General features: G+C 32.8%; 1 protein-coding gene across 2 annotated transcripts in view; it reads left to right on the top strand.

The window, feature by feature from the left end:
* PHIP (PHIP subunit of CUL4-Ring ligase complex) overlaps nt 1-22,839 on the top strand; it is a 147,661-nt gene that overhangs the window by 50,696 nt on the left and 74,126 nt on the right. For both annotated transcript variants that reach the window (XM_077162287.1, XM_077162286.1), the window contains exons 8-15: nt 1,802-2,023; nt 2,317-2,417; nt 13,872-13,942; nt 15,355-15,455; nt 15,545-15,585; nt 16,380-16,478; nt 17,212-17,365; nt 17,808-17,942. In XM_077162287.1, coding sequence (XP_077018402.1) covers nt 1,802-2,023; nt 2,317-2,417; nt 13,872-13,942; nt 15,355-15,455; nt 15,545-15,585; nt 16,380-16,478; nt 17,212-17,365; nt 17,808-17,942 — 924 coding nt within the window. The remainder of the gene's footprint in view (nt 1-1,801; nt 2,024-2,316; nt 2,418-13,871; nt 13,943-15,354; nt 15,456-15,544; nt 15,586-16,379; nt 16,479-17,211; nt 17,366-17,807; nt 17,943-22,839) is intronic.

Here is a 22,839-nt window from a genome sequence, read left to right as displayed (position 1 = left end):
CATGCATCTAGGAAGTGGTGGTGCTAGGTCATGAACTGAGATGTTTGACCCTAGAATCTGTGCTCTGAGCTACTGCTCTGCCTTGCTGCTTCAGGTATGAGACTCTGTCCAGGCATCCCTGTGCTTCTTTGTTCTTCTTTAGACTCTACTGTAATTTCTACCTTTCAGGAAAAACAGATTGCTTCCTTGTTTAGGTCTCAACTGATCAACAGTTTATAACATTCAGGACATAGATATTTATACTCTTCTTTGCTTCCTAAACATAGAAATACTGTGTTTTTACATCTCATCCTTCCATCTCCAGTGGTTGGCACATACTAGACACCTATATAGTAACCACAGTGTACATGAATGAATGCATGCATCAATTTCCAAATTTTGAATGTGGAAACCTTTATACTTTAGAAATCATCTAATTTAACTTCCTTATTTTATAGGGGGAAAACCTGAGACTAATTGAATGTAGAAATAGCAGATTTTAATGTGGATATCTTACCAGAGTTGACTTATTACTAGTTGTTTTTGTTTGTTGTGTTTTTTTTTTTCTTTTTTTACATGGGCAGGCACCAGGAATTGAACCCGGGTCTCCAGCATGGCAGGTGAGAACTCTGTCTGCTGAACCACTATGGCCTGGCCCACTAAGTTTTTTTAACTGATTGGTATAACCCATTTAATTTCCTCCAAAGGCTCATCAATAGAACTAGTTTTATAGTTAATTGGGAATGTTTTAAGTAATTTGGGGTACAGCATTTAACAGTACTGCTAATACTGTGCTTGTGATCATTTATATGTCATATCTGTATTGTCAGTTTGAAGCTTAAAACCATACCTGTATCATTTACCTTTATAGGCTCCTTAAGTACTTTCTAATGACAGACATAATTGTTTTCTTTAGAATTAAATTGGAAGTATAACTTTAGTATATGAAAGTGTTTTACTTTAACTTTATGTAAGCTTTATGTTAAAGCATAGAAATTGGCCAAAATTTTGATAGTTTTTGATTTGGAGGAGGAATGGCTATGTGGGGGTTAATGACACTATTCTCTCTACTTTTTTGTACATTTAGAGTAAAAAAGAAAATAAAGCCTGTAAATTCTCATATCAGCTTTGTATCTGTGAGATTGAAATGTTTATTTATGAAAATAGGTCTTCTTAGGAAACTGAATCCTTTACAATTTCTTCCTGAACTTAGGCTGTCATAGCAGCGAGAACAAGTAATTTGTGTCTTTTTATTGACTTTATATAAATAGGATCAATCCTTTTCTGGTAGCTAGGTTTGGGTGATGTTACATGTACTGTATTTAGGTAAAAATCTCTGGAGGGGAAACCCATTACATACTATGTTTTTAGTTTCCTGGGAGAATAAGCCCCAAATTAGCTTGCCTTCAGTTTTCTATAATGAAATAATATAGATAAGAGTGGTCCCCAGTGTATATTACATTTATTTTATAGTTTTAATTTTGTTTTATTACTTCAGAATTTCAAAATCTTTCAGAAGATGTCATATAAATGTTAGCTTGGATGGATGAGTAGGGATAATAGGGAAATGTAGTTGTTGGCGACATTCTACTTCTCTTGTTGAATGGCAGGTACACAGATGTTTTTATAAGTGAATACTTTAATAAAATAAAAGGGCCTTACGTAGTAAAAAAGGTACCATAATAAATTTTTAATACTATTCATTACTAGGATACATAATTGTTAAGAAGTGGACATTAAAGCTACAATTATAAAAAAAAAATCTTTGTTAAGAATGAGTTAAAATCTATAGAGTTAATTCTATTAATATTCTTGTTTTAAGGGTTCTGATGACTGTCTTGTGAAAATCTGGGCAACAGATGATGGGCGATTACTAGCTACTTTAAGAGGACATGCTGCTGAAATATCAGACATGGCTGTAAACTATGAGAATACCATGATAGCAGCAGGGAGTTGTGATAAAATGATCCGAGTCTGGTGTCTTCGAACGTGTGCACCTTTGGCTGTCCTTCAGGGCCATAGTGCCTCTATAACATCACTACAGGTAATTGTGCTTTAATCCCTATAAAATCCTCTTTAGTTATAAGTTAAAGTAATTTTTAAGAAGCTACTTTTGTAATCCATCATATGGGTCATCTAAAAATGAAGAAAGGAGTATTTCTGCTTTTTTTTTTTTATAAGTATGTGGACTTTAAATAATATGTTAGCTGTTGAACTTGGTCATTTCTTGGTATTTTCTTACTATTATTGTTGATTGCTGTTGTGTAAAAAGTGGGTTTTATTATTTGGACTGTATGACATTGTAAAGATTTTCTCTTCTCTTTGATTGTTTTTCAGTTCTCACCATTGTGCAGTGGCTCAAAGAGATACCTATCTTCTACTGGGGCAGATGGCACTATTTGTTTTTGGCTCTGGGATGCTGGAACCCTTAAAATAAAGTCAGTTGCTATTTTATTTCACAGAACAAATGTGATTAATTTAATAGATGAGGTTGCAGAAGTAGTTAACAATAAAGAATAAGTTTGCTTTTTTCTTCTTCAGTAATTAACAGAAATTCTTTTTGACTTTTCACCGAATGTAATGTTTGACTGCTTCCTTTTTCATGCCTCCGCTTTCTGTTTTCATGCTTCAAAGAAATATTTCTCATGTTAACATGCTTGTTTCTTTTTTTCCTAGCCCTAACTCTATTTTCTTCAGAATATCTCTGTCTTATTATCATTTCTTTCTGTATTTTGCATAGTTTTGTCTCAATATTTCTTCTGATGTTGAGAATATAAACTTAAAGTTCTTAAGGCTGTTCTTTAGAAGAGTTTAATTCTGTTATCAAATCTACAGACTTTAAATTTTATCTTTGATGTGGAGAAACTTAGGAAAACATCATCATTAAACTCTCAAGGTAGAGAGATGTATCCCACTTTCCCCAGCATTGTTTTATATTTGTGCTTTCACCTGTGGTAACATCTTGATTTATCAAAACAAATTAGTTGGATGCTATTATCTTCTGGTTAAGGACACTGAGACCAAGAAAGATTTCATGATTTCCTGTGCTAAAGCAGATTTAAAAAATAAGACCAAGACTATGAGTTTTGTCCCTTGCCTTTTGGTTCTGTGCTTACTTTTAGACCTCTTAAGTTGAATGTAGTGGGTATTCTATTATTGGGGAAGTAGTATATCAATTCCACAGTGTTGATTTGGGCCATCTCTGTTGTTTTCAGTGTAGAAACAGGAAAAAGTTGATTCAGGTTAGAAAGTATATTCCAGTAACTATCTCTGACTTCTGTTTATAAATTATCAACCCAAGTTGAATTATTTAATAAAATAATTTTATGTGTATCTTGGTTATTTTAAAACAATAGGGTTTAAACAGTTGTTTCTGTTGTAGGCATGCATGTTAAATTTCATGTGCGTAAACATTACTGGAGACATTATGTAGCTTCTTACGGCAGGGTATTAGAGGCTTGAGTAAAATAGTAAGTTATACTTTGAGGAAAATTGTGATCAAGACGTTCCTTAGAGGAAAGCAAATTGATTCCTCTTGATTTGCATTCTGAGTATTTCAGAGGTAGATAAGAGTTGAAATATATTACTGATGTGAAGGATAAAACAATATCAAATTGTAAATTATTGTTTGTTTTCCTTTGAGTATTTTTACCTCCTTGGGGTACCTCTGTCTTTAACTATTTTTGCCTTAGAGAAGAAAAAGTAGTTAGCAATCTCCAAATTAGATAGGAACAGAAGTGATTTTACAGAATTAAACTCTTACTTTGTTTGTTCTTCTTGAAGATTGCGTTGCTAGGGATAGTAGTAATTAATTTATCTGGATCTTGAGAAGTGAATTATTCCATGTAAGTGACTTTTTTTCTTTATAACAGAACTTGTACATAGAGGGCAGGCACTGGGAATCAAACCCCAGTCTCCTATGACAAGCGAGAACTCTACCTGTTGAGCCACCGTGGCCCATCCTAGAATTGTGTATTATATAGATGTAATCATGAAATGTGTATATAATTTTGAATCCTGTTTTTTACCGTTGTATCATGTGCATATATAATAATTTTAATAGCTATATTATATTCTACTGAGTTCCAAATTTTGCTTGGTGATTTTCCGTTTTTTGACATTTAAATTGCCTCTAGTTGTTTGTAAGCAGTATTCTTTTCTATTTGTTATTCAGTTGTCCTATATAAAGTTTTAAGCCAGTCAGATGTAAAAATATTGATAATCCATGCTTCTCCTTATAAATAGCCTTTGGGGCAACTGTTTTCCTTTCCATGTATTGCTGATACTGGCAAAAAAAAAATGTCAGGACGTGAATTTTGACTGTTTTTATGTCATTTAGTCTTTGAGCAAAGGCAAAAATTGCATTGAGCTGTAATGATTTTGTGTAATCTATTGAGGAAGTGACTTCAGTACCCCAATTATCTGCATTAAAATGAAATAATCAGTTGTATTCATAAATGAAACCAGCTTTGGAAACCCAAATGTCTTGATAAATTTACTTTTACACAGGGTTCATGTGCATGGTAACAGTTCGCACCAGTGAAGATAACCGCTTCTTAGAGGGGGAATCTGAATGGTGTGAGTGACTTGGAAGCTGAATCCAGGTCTCTGGGTAGGAAGAAGTTATCCTAAGCATATTTGGATTAGGTATAAGGAGAGGATAGGAAATCTGAAATATGCAAATGATAGTGATTGGAAATTTTTTTTAAGTATTTAGTCTATTAAGCTAATTGTTAGCACTTTAAATTTATTATTTCATTTAATACATATAACAACTTGCTAATGAAGAGATGACTATCTCTAGGACAGATAATGGGAGAAAATTGAGGACTAGGCAGGTCACACTAGAGAGCGGATGGTGGAGGAGCCAGATTTGAATGCTGGAAGTACACTGTCAGGACTCTATTAATTTTTATTTTTATTGACAAATCATACACATACAGTCCATACATGGTACAATCAGTGGCTCACAGTATCATCACATAGTTGTGTGTTCATCACCATGATCTTAGAACATTTGCATCACTCCAGAAAAATAAATAAAAGAAAATAGAAAAAGTTCATACATCCTTTACCCCTTACCCCTCTCTCTTCTTGACACTAGTATTTCAGTTTACCCAATTTATTTTACCCCTTATCTCCTCTATTATTTATTTATTTTTTTATCCATATTTTTGTACTCATCTGTCCCTCCCTGGGTAAAACGAGCATCAGACACAAGGTTTTCACAGTCACACAGTCACATTGTAAAAACTGTATCATTATATAATCATCTTCAAGAATCAAGCCTACTGGAACACAGCTCATCAGTTTCAGGTACTTCCCTCCTGCTATTACAAAATACCATAAGCTAAAAAGGCATATCTATATAATGCAAAAGAATAACGGTCAGGATTATTCTGTTTGTAATCTCTGAGCCACTGAAATTTTATTTTGTCTCATTTCTCTCTTCCCCCTTTTGGTCAAGAAGGCTTTCTCAATCCCATTATGCTGCCTCCCAATGCACCCCAGTCCAGCTCTACATTGCCAGGAGATTTACACCCCTGGGAGTCAGGTCACATGTTGGGGGGGAGGGATGGTGTAGGACAGTGAGTTCACCTGCTAACTTGGCTTAGAGAGACAGGCCACATCTGAGCAACAAAAGAGGTTCTCTGGAGGTGACTTTTAGGTGTAACTTTAAGTAGGCTTAGCTTACCCTTTGCAGTAATAAGTTTCATAGGGCGAACCCCGAGATTGAGGACTCAGCCTGTTGTCCCCACTGCTTGTGAGAGTATCAGAAATTCTACAAATGGGGAAGTTGAATATTTCCTCCTTTCTCCTCAGTCCCCCCATGGTGACTTTGCAAGTACTTCTTATTCACTGCCCAAATTACTCTGGGATATATTGGGGCAAAATACCAACCTGGACAAACTAACAAAGATCTCATGCCCAAAAACTGACTGTACAAGTTAAATTAGAATATGCAGTACCCAAAATATAAATTTTACACCAACTAAACATCTCTTCCTTTGTTCTCACGCAGAAGTTGAAGTTTTACCCTGTATTCTGTTCTACCCCAGTCCTAGCCAGATCAGCTTCATTCATATCTATAGTTGAAGTCTGATCCCTTTTTCAACTTTTTAAAGCAGTTCCTGTATAGGGTACAGCTGACTTCCAGAGCTTCAGAGCTTTAACTCTGAGTCTCAGATGTCACATAAATACCGGAAGTTTCTAGGGACAACCATGTTAATATACAAACAGCTTAGTATCCCAGAATTTAGGAATAAAGGTTGCAGCTCCTGAGTGAATATATGTGACGCACTAAAAGCTTATAATCTAGGACCTTTACAGTAGGCCCCAACTTGATAGCCCATGCCTCTTGACTTCAGTTCACTGAGTTTTTATATTATAGTTACAGGACTCTCGTTTAACTACAAACTAAATAATATTCCTTGATGGACAATCCAAAACTAGTTAAGCCTAGCTAAAATACTACTAATAATATTTATTGAGTAATAGATATGTGATAGACACTGTTCTAAGCACTTTGCATGGATTAGAATCAGTAATTGTCCCATTAATTCTGAATAGGTTATGTTGTTACACTTATTTACAAATGCGGAGACTGAAGATCAGAAATGTTAACTTGCCCAAAGTTGCAAACCTGATAAGCACAAAGCTGGGATTTGAACCTATAGAGTCTGAGTCTAAAACCTGTTTTAAGATATTTCTTCAAATTCTCATTAAAAAATTAATTCTGACTTCATATTTATTTGGGTTTTTCCTTTTAAAAATATAATATAAAAGTCTGTAAAAGGGCGGGCTACGATGGCTCAGCTGGCATAGTTCTCACCTGCTGTGCTGGAGACCCGGGTTCAATTCCCAGTGCCTGCCCATGCGAAAAAAAAAAAAAAAAAAAAAAACCTCTGTAAAAATGCAATCTGTGATTATATTTTCATATTCTGGTTGTAAGTTGCAGGTGGTACTTATATGAGCAGTTGTGCCAAAAATGAACAGAACTGTAGTGCTGTGATTTATAAGATACTGATGAAAATATTGCATTTAGTAGCCTTCATAATTTTAGATTAATTTACTTACACTATAACTTTTTATCTTCTTGTGAATGTGTAAGTTTGAATTTTAATAAATTTGTGTTTTCTCTAAACTATGTTACATTCAGTTATAATATCAGAGCCTGTGAATATTTTTTAAAAATTTATTAATTTCTTAAAGTTTTAGCAAATACTTTCTGTTGTGTTCTGTGTCAGTAGGACATGTTATTTGAAGCTTCATATTAAGAGTATTCTCATTGTTCAGAAAAGCAAGTCGATCAGAAATATTTTGCCTATACTGTTTTCCCCCTACATCATAACAACATTGCTGCAGATTATGAAAGTTCAGTGCATTCAGACTTACGGTTCAAATTGTTTTTGTATTTTCTCCCCTAAAGTTCTGAAAAAAAAAAGTGGATTGAATTATTTATTAAATAGATCTTTAAAAACAGTCACTGTCTTATATGTTTTGGAGCCAGTACAATGACTAAAATCTATAATGTAATTTCTTTCCTTAATGTAGTTGATTGTAACTTTAAATATTTAATGTCAATAGTACCAGTAATATTAATCTGTTGTACTATTGTACGTTAATATAAATACAGTTGTAACTGGTTTTTTATAGATCACTGTATTTTAAATGAGTGTTATAGTTGACGTAAACATCAGATAATCTGTGAATTTTGACTAGGATAACTACAATGCTCTTACCTCATTCAGTCTTAAAAGGCATATTTTGTCACATTAGAAGGTAAGAAGAAGGGAGCTTCTTAATTAATAATGTCTAATATTAAAGAAGTCTAGTTATTATTGGTATGTGTAAGCCGTAAAGGTGGCACTTATTTTCTGTTTTGCTAGTGTGTATTCATGATTACGAAAGACTTCTCTTCTCTCCTTATGCATTTGTATATTGCTTTTCTGCTCCTTGGGAAACTGAGAACTTTTAAATTTAATAGACGTGAGTGTCATCATAACTACATCACTGGTCTGACAGTGAATTTGGGATTGTTCCATGTATGATAGATGTGTAACCAGGAGCTCCTACAAAATCTATAGATTTCCCTCAGAATCTGCTGCTCATGGCACCTAATGATTTCTAACATGTTAGAGCCATCTGTTACTTCTGATTTAATTTTGCCCTTCTGTGATTATTTTTTTTTTGTAACTTTTTTTATTGTGAAATATAACATATATACAAAAAAGCAATATATTTCTAAGTACATTTTAACAAGTAGTTATAGAACAGATTTTAAAGTTTGGTATGGGTTACAGTGCCATGATTTTTCCTTTTTTCTTCTAGCTGATCCAAGACATTGAAGACCAACAGAAATATCAATATAATTTGCCAATATTTCTAAATTGGGTTATTTGGGCTGCTTTCTTTTCTTTAAAAAAATTTTTATTTTGAAGTTATTGTTTACTACCTCTAAAAGAAACTCTCCTTTTATTATTAGAAATTAAAGATAGTGATACTCTATGATGAATGAGTTTTTGGTTGAGGCCTTTGCATGCCTGGTACCCGGGTCTGGGAGGACAGTTTGAGAGCAGGAGTTCTGGGCCCAAGAGGAGCTCTCCTTTTACCCATACTGGGCATTTGTGCAAGATTTAAAGAAAAAGTGTTTTCAGGTTTCATCCATGTTATAGCATAAAGCAGTACTTCATTCCTTTTTTTTTTTTCCTTTTTTATCATCAAAATCAACTTTTTTCCTTCTTTTTCTTGTGAACAGTAACATAAAAAAAAAGCTATAAATTTCTAAGCATAGCACCACAATTAATTATAGAACATATTTCAGACTTTGACATGGGTTACAGTTTCACAATTTTAGGTTTTTGCTTCTAGGGCAATGATTTCACTTGCAGAGTTGGGCTTAGAGAGACTGAGGCCACATCAAAGGTCCTCCAGAAGTAAATCTTAGGCATGCCTATAAGTAGTCTAAGCTTTTATGCTACCTACATAAGCTTCACAAGATTAAGCCTCATAATCTAGGGCATGGCCTATTGAATTAGGTGTCCCTAAAGTTTAACAGTATCAGGGGATTCCCTGATGGTAAGGTTTAATAGTTCCATAGTCTTTCTCCCCTCCCTCAGGGAACTTTGCCAATACTTTTTGATTATCTGGTTAATATACTCTAGGATGTTTCCAGGCATTACAATAATCTATACAGAATTAAAGGGACTCATTCTCATTCTGTGCTCTGTGTTTCAGTTGTTCAAATGAGCTATATAGATAGGTTGAATTAGATTATGCACTATAGAAAATTTCAGTTCCAGATCAAATAAACCTTTCTTGTATTGGTCTCAAAGAGAATGTGTGGTTCTAAAATAGACACTGTGTTCCTTACCCTATGTTCTGAATTACTTTAACCCCAACCTGTTCAGCTTCGTTCTTTTCTCTAAATATCAGGTTATATCTATAAAACAGCATCTCAGCATCCAGAAATAATGATTACCACTCTGGACTTAATGTGTCTGCTCTAAAAGCTTACAATCTACGGCCCTGTTTTCTTATAAGTATTTTCTAAAGGTGACCATACCATTCTTGCTCTTTTGTTTCTGGCTTACTTTTCTCACTAAATGTCCCACATGTTCATTCACATCATTGCATGCCTCATGACATTGTTCCTTTTTGTAGCTGCACAGCCTTTGTTCATAAGTATACACCATTGTTTTCCATTTTACTACTCCATCAGTGCATCATATAGAGGGCCCAAAGTCCACAGTCCATCAACATTCTCAATTTTAGATAATTTCATTGTTCCCAAGAGAGAGAAAACCAAAATACACACCCTCACCAAATAGGAAATCTAAACCTTCTCCTAGCTCTTGTTCTTCACCTCATTATTTACTCTTATTGTTGCTGTGGTTTCCATTTGAACATAGCTCATAGCATGCAATAGCAATTTTCCCCTTGTACCCTGGACTTAAGCACTCTTTATGCTACAGTCATATCTTTGAAGTAATTCTTACAAGAACTCATTTATATTTCTAGTGTGAGCATGTAGGTCTATACAGCCCCTTTCAATCTTGTTCATCTTCAATGTGGTAATATTATTTCTAGACCCATTAGAGAATCACCTTTGCTCTTGTGTATTCCTTTATATTGGAGTTCAACCTCATTAGCTAATGGTTCACCCATCTCTAATTTCGATGTATCTTTAAGTCCCCTATATTCTATATTACAAGCTCTAATTATACCTTTATGCTGGTCATAAAAGTGAAAACATACAGTATCTGTCCTTTTGTATGTGGCTAAGCTTGCTCAGTATTATGTCCTCAAGGCTCATCCATCTTGCCATTTGCTTCAGGACGTCATTTTGTCTTACTGCGGCGTAATATTCCATCGTATGAATATACCACATTTTGTTGATCCACTCGTTTGTTGATGGGCATAGCTATCTTTTGGAGATTGTGGATAATGCTGCTGTGAGCGTCAGTGTTCAAATGTCTGTTTGCATCGTTGCTTTTAGCTCTTCTGGGTATATACCAAGTATTATTGCTGGGTCATAGGGCAACTCAATATTTAGTTTCCTAAGGAACCGCCGAATAGTCTTCCATAGTGGCTGCACCATTGTACATTCCCACCAGCTGTACATAAATGTCCCAGTTTCTCCACATCCTCTCCAACATTTATAGTTTCCTGATCTTTTAATAGCAGCCATTCTTATAGATAAAAGGTGGTATCTCATTGTAGTCTTGATCTGCATTTCCTTTATAGCCAGTGAAAATGAGGATTTCTTCATGTGCTTTTGAGCCATCTGTGTTTGCTCTTCAGAAAAATGCCTATTCATATCTTTAGCATGAAGATTATTTAATAATTGGATTGTTCTTTTATAATCCAATTATTTTATAATTGGATTGTTCTTTTGTTGTTGAGTTGTATGATTTCTTTGAATATACAGGAAATCAAACCTTTGTCTTATATGTGATTTCCAAATATTTTCTCCCATTGAATTGGCTACCTCTTCACCTTTTTGACAAAGTCTTTTGAGGTACAGAAGCATTTGATTTTGAAGAGTTTCTGTTTATCTATTTTTTCTTTTGTTGATTATGCTTTGGGTGTGAACTTCAGGATGCTACCTCCTATTACTAGTTCTTGAAGATGTTTCCCTACATTTTCTTCTAGAAGCTTTATGGTACTAGTTCTTACATTTAACTGTTTGATGCACTTTGAGTTAATTTTTGTGTAGGGTGTAAGATAGGGGTCCTCTTTCATTCTTTTGGTTATTGATATCCAGTTTTTCCATGCCCAATTAATGAAAAGACTATTTTGTCCCAGTTCAGAGGACTTGGGGCCTTGTGAAAAATAAGTTGATCATAGATTTGGTGGTCTATTTCTGCACTCTCAATTCGGTTCCATTGGTCAGTGCTTCTGTCTTTGTGCCAGTACCATGCTATTTTGACCACTGTGGCTTTATAATAGGTTTTAAAGTCAGGGAGTGTTAATCCTCTCACTTTGTTCTTCTTTTTTAGGATGCTTTTAGCTATTCGGGGTCTCTTTCCCTTCCAGGTGAATTTGGTATTTAGCTTTTCCAAATCTTCAAAGTAGGTTGTTGGAATTTTGATTGGTACTGTGTTGAATCTGTAGATCAGTTTGGAGAGAATTGACCTCTTAACTGTACTTAGCCTTCCTATCCATGAGCAGGGGATGTCTTTCCACTTATTTAGATCTCCTTTGGTTTCTTTTAGCAATGCTATGTAGTTTTCTGCGTACAAATCCTTTACATCCCTCGTTACGTTCATTCCTAAGTATTTGGTTCTTTTAGTTGCTATTTTGAATGGAAGTTTTTCCTTAACTGACTCCTCAGTTAGGTCATTGCTTGTGTATAGAAATGTTACAGATTTTTGGACATTAATTTTATATCCCACCACCTTGCTGAATTTGTTTATTAGCTCAAGTAACTTTGCTGTAGATTTCTCAGGATCTTCCAAGTATAGAATCATAGTATTTGCAAATAATGAGAATTTTACTTCTTCTTTTCCAATTTGGATGCCTTTTATTTCTTTGTCCTGCCTGTATGCACTAGCTACAAATTCTAACACAATGTTGAGTAATAGTGGTGACAGTGGGCATCCTTATCTTGTACCTGATCTTAGAGGGAAGGCTTTCAGTCTCTGTCCATTGAGTATGATGCTGGCTATCAGTTTTTCATATATTCCCTTTATCATATTGAAGTAGTTACCTTTGATTCCTATCTTTTGGAATGTTTTTATCAGAAAAGGATGCTGAATTTTGTTGAATGCTTTTTCAGCATCAATCAAGATGATCATGTGAGTATTGCTTTTGATTTGTTAATGTGATGTATTACATTAATTGATTTTCTTGAATTGAACCATCCTTTCTCTTCTGGTATAAACTGCACTTAGTCATTGTGTATAATTCTTGTAATGTGTTGCTATATTCGATTTGCTAATATTTTGTTGAGAATATTTGCATCTATGTTCATTAGGGAGATTGGCCTGTAGTTTTCCTTTCTTATAGCATCTTTACCCAGTTTTGGTATTAAAATGATATTAGCTTCATAAAATGAGTTAGATAGTGTTCCTTTTTCCTCAATTTTTTGGAAAACTTTAAGCAGAATTGGGGTTAGTTCTTTCTGGAATGTTTGATAAAATTCTCCTGTAAAGCCATTTGGCCCTGGACTTTTCTTTGTAGGAAGATTTTTGATGACTGATTGAATTTCTTTACTTGTGATTGGTGTGTTGAGATCTTCTGTTTCTTCCTGAGTCAGTGTAGCTTGTGTGTGTGTGTCCAGTAAATTTGTCCATTTCATCTAACTTGTCTAGTTTGTTGGAGTATAGCTTTTCATAATATCATCTTATGATTTCTTTTATTTCTTCAGGGTCCGTGGTAACACACCCATTCTCATTTCTGATTTTGTTTATTTGCATCCTCTCTCTCTTTTTCTTTGCCAGTCTTGTTAGTGATCTTGTTGTTTATTGATTTTCTTAAAGAACCAACTTTTGGTTTTATTGATTCTGTTGTTCTTTTGTTCTCCCATTCATTTATCTCTGCTTTAATCTTTGTTTTTTCTCTTCTCCTATTTGCTTTGTAGTTAGCTTGCTGTTCTTTCTGAAGTTACTTCAGGTTTGCTGTTAAGTCCTCAATTTTTGCTGTTCTTTGTTTTTTAATGTAGGCATTTAAGGCAATAAGTTTACCTCTCAACACAGCCTTTGCCACATCCCATAAGTTCTGATAAGTTGTATTCTTATTTTCATTCATTTCCAGATAGCTGTTGATTTCTCTAGCAATTTCTTCTTTGACTCACTGGTTGTTTAAGAGTGTATTATTTCATCTCCATATATTTGTGAATGTTCTCATTCTTTGGTTATCGATATCCAGTTCCATCCCATTGTGATCAGAGAAAGTGCTTTGAATAATTTCAGTGTTTTTAAATTTATAAAGACCTGTTTTGTACCTCAGCATATGTTCTATCTTGGAGAATGTTCCATGAACACTAGAGAAGAATGTATAACCATATGCTTTGGGGGCAATGACCTGTATCTGTCTGTTAGGCCTAATTCATTTATCAAGTTATTAAATTTCTGTTTCCTTGTTGATCTTCTGTCTAGTTATTCTGTCTATAGAGGAGAGTGGTGTATTGAAATCTCCTTCTATTATTGTTGAAACATCTATTGCTCCCTGCATTTTTGCCAATGTCTGTCTCATGTACTTTGGAATTCCTTGATTGGGAGCGTAAGCATTTATGATTGTTATATCTTCTTGGTGAATTGGCCCTTTAATTAGTATATAGTGTCCTTCTTTGTCTCTTATGATGTCTTGTGATTAGTTTTTGAAGCAGTTGATTTGTGGTGTTACTTCTCCCTTTAAGTTATTTTAGTTGTTTACTTTTTGTGTTATAGTCCAAGGCCTGCAAAATTTACAGAGCGCCCCCGGCCTGGAGTTCAGATGATCTGTTCTTCTTTTAGTGCTGGTAAGATTTTTTTTTCCCTAAATTTGCACTTAAATGTGTTTTAGAAAGTTTCTAGCGCAACATACACAATTTATGAAAGTATTTAGCTTTGTAAATGCTTATGCCAGGGGCTAATACACAGATTTGAACTTTTCCAAAATTTAGCTTATATAACTACACAGCTAAAATTTTTATGTAAGATGACTGTAATAGTCTAGTAGTAGAGAATATGACAGTTCCAGGATTGAGTCTGTGAAAGAGGAGAATAAATCTGTGAATTGTCTCCTTGGAAGAAAGAGATTTTAAATCTAGTTTATGTTTCTATGATTTTTAGAGCTATCCCACGGCCAAGTAAAATTAGTTTGATTAATATCTGTAAATAATTGTTTTTATCTACTTTTTAAATGTTTTTTAAGTGCTAATATGCCAATTAAAATTTTGAATGATTATTAGCACGTGTTGCTTGTTTTTTTTTTTTAACATTATAATCTGGGGTTTTGAAATGAATTGATGAGAAAGTAAGATGAAACATGAGGAATAGATTCACTATTTAATATTCCCAATATCTGTCCTACCTTTATTTCCACCTGTATTTTTTCTATTTATTTCATAATTTTGGATAACTGTATTAGTGAAGTGATCTATTTTTCTGGATTAATATCTGAACATTTTTCAGTTTCTCACTTCTAGATTCTTGGTGTTACTTTCATGAAGACAGTTTCCCTTCTAGTAATAACACAAATACAGGCATTATACTTGCATTTGGAGTACTCTGATCTTAGGCTACTCTTTTAAAGATAATTTGATTTTTGTAAAAAGGTTTTAATAGGGAGATCATTAATAAAAGTGCATAAATATTTGCTTCATATATAAGCACTATTTTCAGCACTAGGGGAGAATATTGCTTTCAAGGATTGAGTAAATTTCACATAGAAATAACAGAAACACAAGATGGAGGTTTATGTTCCAAAAAAAAGTGCAGTGAGAGAGTTTAGAGGAGACAGGGTTGATTTGATTGGAGTTGGTAAAGACAGTTTACTGAAGGAGTTGGGCATAAAAGTTTGGTAGGACTTTGAATGGAGGGAAATGAAGCAAGAGAGGAATTTTAACAGTGAAAAGAAATTTTCTAGTAAGGGTGACTGATCATTTTAACAAGGTAAGATCATGCATTTATTGAAAGATATTATTTTTTGAGCAAAGCTTTACTTTTGTAAATATTAAAATGGTCATCCAAGTCGAAGCTACATTAGCAAAGTTTTTCTTAAATTCATGTTAGAAGTATCATATGTTTAAGAAAAAATATGAATGGTTTTACAGAAAAATATTGATTGTTCATTATATACATTGTGGTAAATGTTTGGATGTTATGGTCTCATTTTCAGAGATTTTGAAATTGTGGTTTACTCATAAATATTTGCTGTTATTCCTTATAGGTGGAATGTTTCTGGCCACAGGAAGCACAGACCATATTATTAGGGTTTATTTTTTTGGATCAGGTCAGCCAGAGAAAATATCAGAACTGGAGTTTCATACTGTAAGTATTATTGAAAATTAAGTGAGTGCTATTTAATATCGAGTCTAACAGTTTATTTTCAATATCCCCTTTTTTGTTCCTCTGTTTAGGATAAAGTTGACAGTATCCAGTTTTCCAACACTAGTAACAGGTAAAATAATTATTTTTATTTGCCAAGTTTAAATACAATTTTTAAATTATGAAATAAAGATAATTCTAGTGCTCACATATCTTTAGAATTGTGTAAGAGTTTATCACTTAAAAATCCTGACCAGTTAAACTGAAACGGGAATATTGACTTTGCATGTCTGTATTCACGTTTCAGTTTAAAAAAACACATCTTTTAATGCCTTGTTTGTAATATGTTGATTTATTTGGTCATTTTTAATATTAGGGACCTTTTATTCACCCTGTATATTTCCTATATTTATTAAAGGGTAGCAGAGCCTTTGATGGAAATTGGAAATGTATCATAGTATATGTGATATTTGAGACAGAACTGTTTTTTAATTATAAATTTATGATAATGTGTAAATTTTCCCATGTTATTTTTTTAAAAGTAAATTAAGCTATTCCTAAGCATCTGTGATAGAATGAATCAGGTTATTTAATACTGAGAGGAAAATCAATTTTTTTTTCCATTAGAAAATAACAGCTCTATTTGTAGGATTGTAAATAGTGGCCTTGAATCACTTTTGAGTGTACTTTTTGAGACTTGGTCATGAACTTAGGAGTTTGTATCTAAAATTTTCAAAGCCCTTAAAGTTTCAGAGGTTCTTAGATTTACATAGAATATCTGATAGAATAATGTTTATTGTATTAGAATATTGTATAATTAAAGGTGAATGCTGTCTTTAGTATATTTTTTTAAGACAGAACTCTGAGAAAAGTGTATTTTGGTAAAGCATGTATGATTTTGGGGTGGGGGGGTGATCTTCTCAATAGGTTTGTAAGTGGAAGTCGTGATGGGACAGCCCGTATTTGGCAGTTTAAACGAAGAGAATGGAAGAGCATTTTGTTGGATATGGCTACTCGTCCCGCAGGGTAAGAGGTCAAATTTAAAATATTACATAAATATAGATCATTTGAAGTGTGCTGTATTATGAGGTTGAAGTGACTCTTGGCTTATAAAATCATATCATAATTTTATCAAGTTAAAATTATTTTTCTATACTAACTAGAGACATTAATCAAGATAAGCAGTGCTGATTTTTAAAAAAATGACTTGTGCCACACATTAGAAGACCTACTGCATTAATGTTTTTTTAGTTTAGTCGTGTTAATTTTTCTTGATAGTATTGTTAAGAGTAGTTGACAGTTTTACCATTTTTTTCCAGAAACCAGAGCATAACTACAGTTCCTATAACCTCAGGATGATGTGGTATCACCAATGGTTTTCTCTTATAGGAGAAATTATATTGCAGTTGTATTTACATGTAGTAGTCTCAGTTAATAAGAGAGAAGAACAGTTAATAGGGCATGACAGTGACAATAAAAGGTGGAGAGTGAGCGTTATGGTGTTGGAATTATAGCAGTAATATTTACCGAAAGCCATTTCTTATTAATGGCCCAGCAAAAATTGAATTCTGGGTTTCCTGACTTAGTGCAGTGACTTTTGTCATCATTCCATGTTGTTTCTGACTATTCTGTTTCTTCTAAGTGGTAGGTATTCATGCAAGTTAAATGTAAATTATGAGAAATACGTTTAAGTTCTTATCATACCAGTATTTGAATAAATAATGTCAGTGTAAACAAACACTGTCTCCATCATTTTCAGACAAAACCTTCAAGGAATAGAAGATAAAATTACAAAAATGAAAGTAACTATGGTAGCTTGGGATCGACATGACAGTACAGTTATAACTGCAGTTAATAACATGACTCTGAAAGTTTGGAATTCTTACACTGGTCAACTAATTCATGTCCTGATGGTAAGAAAAAAGAAAGAAAACTAGATTTTATTTGGTATTATTGAAGGTAGCTGTAGAATGAAATATTTTTATTGGGGAATAAAAAGTTTTAAACTAAAGTTCCTTTGCTTGGTAGGTAACTGTTTTGTGGAGAGATTGGGAATAATTTTAAAATGCAGTTCCAACCTAGTTAGGATTGAAAATTGGTTGTAGAGCCTTCTCGTGTTTTTGGAATGTAGGGCTGCATCAGTAATCTCAAGTTTTAGCAAATGATAGCAAAGCCATGGATCAGAGATACTAGTTCAGTTTCATCATCATTTATATATAGATAAATTTGAAGATTTTTGCTTCTTTAGTAATTTTGCAACTAAAATTTTAGAAATGTTCCAGAGTTGCCATATTGGTGTTTTATTGTTTTTGTTTTTTTAATACCTGTACTCTTGAAACTTTCAAAACATTTCAGGGTCATGAAGATGAGGTATTTGTTCTTGAACCACACCCATTCGATCCTAGAGTTCTCTTTTCTGCTGGTCATGATGGAAATGTGATAGTGTGGGATTTGGCAAGAGGAGTCAAAATTCGGTCTTATTTCAATATGGTAATTATTAGTCTCTTCATTTTATGGCTGTTATAGATTTGGGAACTTTTAAATGCAGGTACTCTGCACATCACAAAGGAAATCCATTTAAGAATTGGTACATACTATTTTGACTTCAAATTTCTTTCAAAGAAAGAATTATTACATACCTTTATTAAGTTGGTAAATTTGAGAGAAAATTGTATGTATTACAATGCCTGTATATTGTGATACCTCATTTACTTTTAATTTTTACAGTAAAATTAGATTAGAAACTCCAAAGTATGGAAATTAAAGCCAGTGAATCAGGTAACTATTGCCTTTAAGCACATTATAGTATATTAGATACTTATTTTTATTAAACTCTTCCCCTCCATGTTTTGCTGAGTATTTGAATTGTAGTGGTTTAATATCACATATGAACTTTCATGGCTGCTTTTATATAGTCTACTGTGCTGTGTCCCCATTTCTCTCTAATCACAGTATGAATTAATGAATTATATACTGCTGTTGTTTATATACTCATGTTTTTAAAAAATCTACTTCCTGTATACCCATGTATACCTTTCCACAAAGAAAGCAAGAAGAAAATGTTTCTATTATTTCAGCATGCTGAGATTTTTAAAAATTCAATAATAAATTATAAAACAATATAATTAATAGTTTATGTGGTTAGAATCAATTTGCAAAAAATATTTTCACGAAATAGTCTTTGAAATGGTTATTTGCAAAAAAACTACATGAAGGTGATGATGTTTGATTGATGATCATAAGAAAATCCTACCTAGTAAGTAAGCAGAAGTTAAAAGGAATTTTTATTAGTGAAGGGACTCACTTTAGCTGCCTTTATGATTATGCCTTAATGTAAATGAGGTAAAAAGTAAATTCTCATTTTCTAAAAATGCATGTTAATTATTTGAGGTATGATTGTTAGTGATAGATGGATTTCCTTTGTTCATGTATGTATAGAAGAGATTTTTGAAAAAGTAGATCCTCAAATATACTAGTGAAAAATTTTTTGGTTTCTCTTTTACTATCCTTCTGTATCTTGTTTGCTTATTTTTAGAACATCTCTTGCATAAGGAAAATAGTCATTTTCATTTCTCAATTTGTCTTTATACCTTCAAAAGGAGATAATTTGTGGGCTATATAAAAAATATTTATATATTAGTTACTTTAGTAATTTTATATTTTCAAATGGCATCAGTATATTGGTAGAATGTAGAGGGAAAGTATTCTCTAATAGTTGTAATACTGCTTTCACCCTTTAACTATACATAGATGAATTTTTCCTTATCAGGTAAGTTGGTCACACTGAGATTCCAGGTTTTTAGTCAATATAAAAATTGGAGTATTTGGTGATGAAGTGATTTGCTCTTTAAAGACTCTTACAAATTAGCGATGCAGCCAGTAGAACTTAACCATACGCTATTGTATATTCTTTGAAATTAACTAATGGATTAGTTATAGTACTGCTATAAATTATTTATTGTTTGAGGATATTTTTCCTGCTCATTCTATAGATGAGAGATGAAAAACCTCTAAAGGTCACAAGAAACAAATTTGTAGTAAGTAGAATAGGATGGTTTTCATAGCTTCAAATTGTGATCAAAACAAAATGGAAACTAAGAAGGATAAAACAATAAATCCCACATTGTCAAAAGCAGAAAACCAACCTTCATTTCATTAAAGATACATTCTTTATTTTTTCTTAACTTTTTTTATTGTATAATGTAACATTTATACCAAGGAAAGAAAGAAAGAAGGGTTGATTTTTAAAGCACTCTTCAACAAGTGTTTACAGAACAGATCCCGGAGTTTGTCATGGCTACCATTCCATCATCTTAGATTTTTCCTTCTAGCTGCTCCATAACACTGGAGGCATCATTACAATAAAGTTTTTTTTCTTTTTTGTGAAAAATAACATATATATAAATAGCTGTAAATTTCAAAGCACATTGCAACAGTAGAACAAATTTCAGTTTGATATGGGTTACAGTTCCACAATTGTAGTTTTTTACTTCTAACCACTTACTCTAAGATAATGGAGATTAAAAGAAATATCGATATAATGATTCACCCTTTATTTTTTATATGGCTTTTAATAGCTTCCATATGTTATTTCATTTGGGTCTTATGAAAACTTATAATATATTAGGGTATATTTTATTCCTAATTTTATGAATGAAGAAACTGTACATTAAAGAGATGAAATGCTTTGCCCAGTTTTGCCTCAGTCACAAAGCTATCATACAAATGTTTGGGCTTATGTATATGTATTTCTGTCTGTTTCTAATAATTTCTTAATGCTAAATCGAGCCATGGTTTTTATTTTTAGTTTTAGCAATGTCACTGCACAGCTAACTTCCAACTATACCCAATAGTTCATTTGTGGGGGGAGATGTTTTCATAATGGTATGACCTCCAAGTAGATCTTTTGAGGTCTTATTCTTTAGCTTGATAATTTCTTTTCTGCCTGTTTCCTAATGTTATAAGTGATCAAAATGCTTTACTTTTTTTTTTTTTATCTTTGCTCTTTTGTTCATTTCATTGCCTGTTTTTCCTGTGGGCAGATGGAAGATAAAATATCCAGCATTGGTCTTTAAGAAAATGAAGGAAAGCAGTTTGAGGGAGGAATGGAAGCATGAATATTGGGTTTTGGCTCCATTTATGGCTCTGTATAGCTAATCAATAAGTTTCTGAGTCACAAAAATGCCATGAAAGCTGATAAAGTACAAATTCAATTCTTTTTGTTAATTTGTGCTGGTAATTACAAGTTAATTTAGTGAATATTTTGAGTGTCATGTGGAGCATTTAGTCATAGTACCTTGGAGGATTTGAGGTCACAGAATTCTATTAGAATGCTCCATTTTTAGACCAGAAGTTGAAGTTTAGATAAAATAGTATTAAGAACAATAGAATTTTGTGTGAATTTTAAAATTGAAGCTTATAACACAAATAAGTAAATTTACCTTTACAACTAGAGCATAAGAAGTGCTAACTAAAAGGACAGTATTTTTATATACAGATATTTAACAAAATACAGATCTTTATAAAGTATATTTTGGCTATCCTGCTTTAATATTGGTCCTTGCTTTTTTGTGATAATTAACTGAATTTTCCACTGGAAGCTTATAATAACTTTGCAGAAGATAATGGAAGTCACATAACAGTTAATTCATTGTTTTGTATTAATTACTTTCCTGCATCTTACTTACCTGTTACAGAAATAAAAATTCTGTCTTGACATTTTAGAAATAGTCAAAAATTCCATATTATCCAAAAGTCTTTCAAATGAAATGTTGAATTTTTAAATATGTGCTAATTACACTTTAATAAATATCAAATCGCTAATCATATTGTGAGATACTAATATTTTAATATTGCACTGATTTTCACCAGATAAATATCTAATTCTTTTTTCCCCCTGTATATTAAGACTAGACACAGAGTTTTAAAAAATATCTTATATTTTATTTTAGGACTATCTGCAAACAAATTAAAAGGTTTGAGATTGAGGACTGGGATAAGGGGAGGTTTTCCTTTTAAACTTAATCCCCTAATTTATTTCATTTCAAAATCTTAGAAGTGACTTCTCAGTCTACCTGCGATATTGTCCAGAAAAACCGATGGGGTTATTTTCCTTATTTTTACTGTTAGCTTTCCTCTTAGTAGAGGATCTAAAGGAGAAAAGCAGTTGAGGGGTGGGGGAGCAGTGCACTGTTTGTCTTTGTGACTTTTAAGAAGTACATGGCAAGTGAGATAATGTTTTAAAAGAAACTAAAACTGGGCATGACCTGGAGTAAACACTTCTTTTTAAGACCTCACTCTTAATTCTCTCATCTTCTACTAAAAGTAAAATAATCTCAAAATAAATTTTTAAGAGCATTTGTTGGAAAAGAGTAGTTAATAAGATGGGAACCTTGGGTGTTTTATTTTTGTTTTTTATGAACCAGGAAATGAAGCTAAAGAGAATATGGTAAGAAGATTGTGAACATAAGACAACTTTATTCTTTTTTTACAAAGACCTAGAAGCCTTAAGCTTTTCTTAGCTATATTTGCCTAAAATTTGTCAGTTGATTTGTGTTTCAGCTGAACAGTCCTTACATAAAATGAATATTCAGGGCAAAACTGTAGTATATTTGGCTATCTTACTGAGGCAGGTAGAGAATGTTAAGAATTTTCCAAGCCAGTCGGGTGTATCTTAGTGAGCCCATGTTTTTTTATCTTTGTAATTGGCAGGAGGTGAACATCATTATAGCTTTGTTTTGATGAGAGTTGTTCTAAACGCTATAGTTTAAAAGTTCTAAACTTCAATTAAATGATAAAGGTCAGATAAATTACTCCCAGAAATAACTTCAAAATGCATGCAAATTCTTGAAATTGAAGCTTGAAGGCTTTTGTAGTATTCCAATTCCCTGAAAGATACAAGCAATTTGGGAGTTTCTTATACCTTAACTGTCCCTATATATTAAGTCATTTTATAAAAGTTATCAGTTCAACTAAGTTCTAACTAAATGAAAATTATATTAACTTATAAAGCTATGAAGTGAAGTTTTCGAATTTCTTAGTACTAGGCCATTTGAATATTATGTAGTAAATAAAAGATGTTCGGGGTGTAGAATTTGTAGACCCAATGTTAGTGTCTTTCTTCACATCTCTGGCACTTTTGCTTTGTCTCTCTTACCCTCTTACTTTTCTGTATATATTTAGCAATAGCTGTGTCTAACTATTTCTATCTCCATATCTCTATTTGTCATGCTTATTCAAGCTGTAGTTTATTGCTCCCTGTTAGCTTTTTATTTTATTTGAAGACTACAATATGTTTCTTGTTAGAAAAGGGTTTTACTGAATTTGAATTTTGCTTCACTTTTGTTTTATGGGTGAATTCCAAATAGCAATTCTTATTTACTTAATC

The sequence above is a fragment of the Tamandua tetradactyla genome, chromosome 5 (assembly GCF_023851605.1).
Source record: "Tamandua tetradactyla isolate mTamTet1 chromosome 5, mTamTet1.pri, whole genome shotgun sequence".
Taxonomy (NCBI): Eukaryota; Metazoa; Chordata; class Mammalia; order Pilosa; family Myrmecophagidae; genus Tamandua; species Tamandua tetradactyla.
This window is presented reverse-complemented; position numbering and strand designations above follow the sequence as displayed.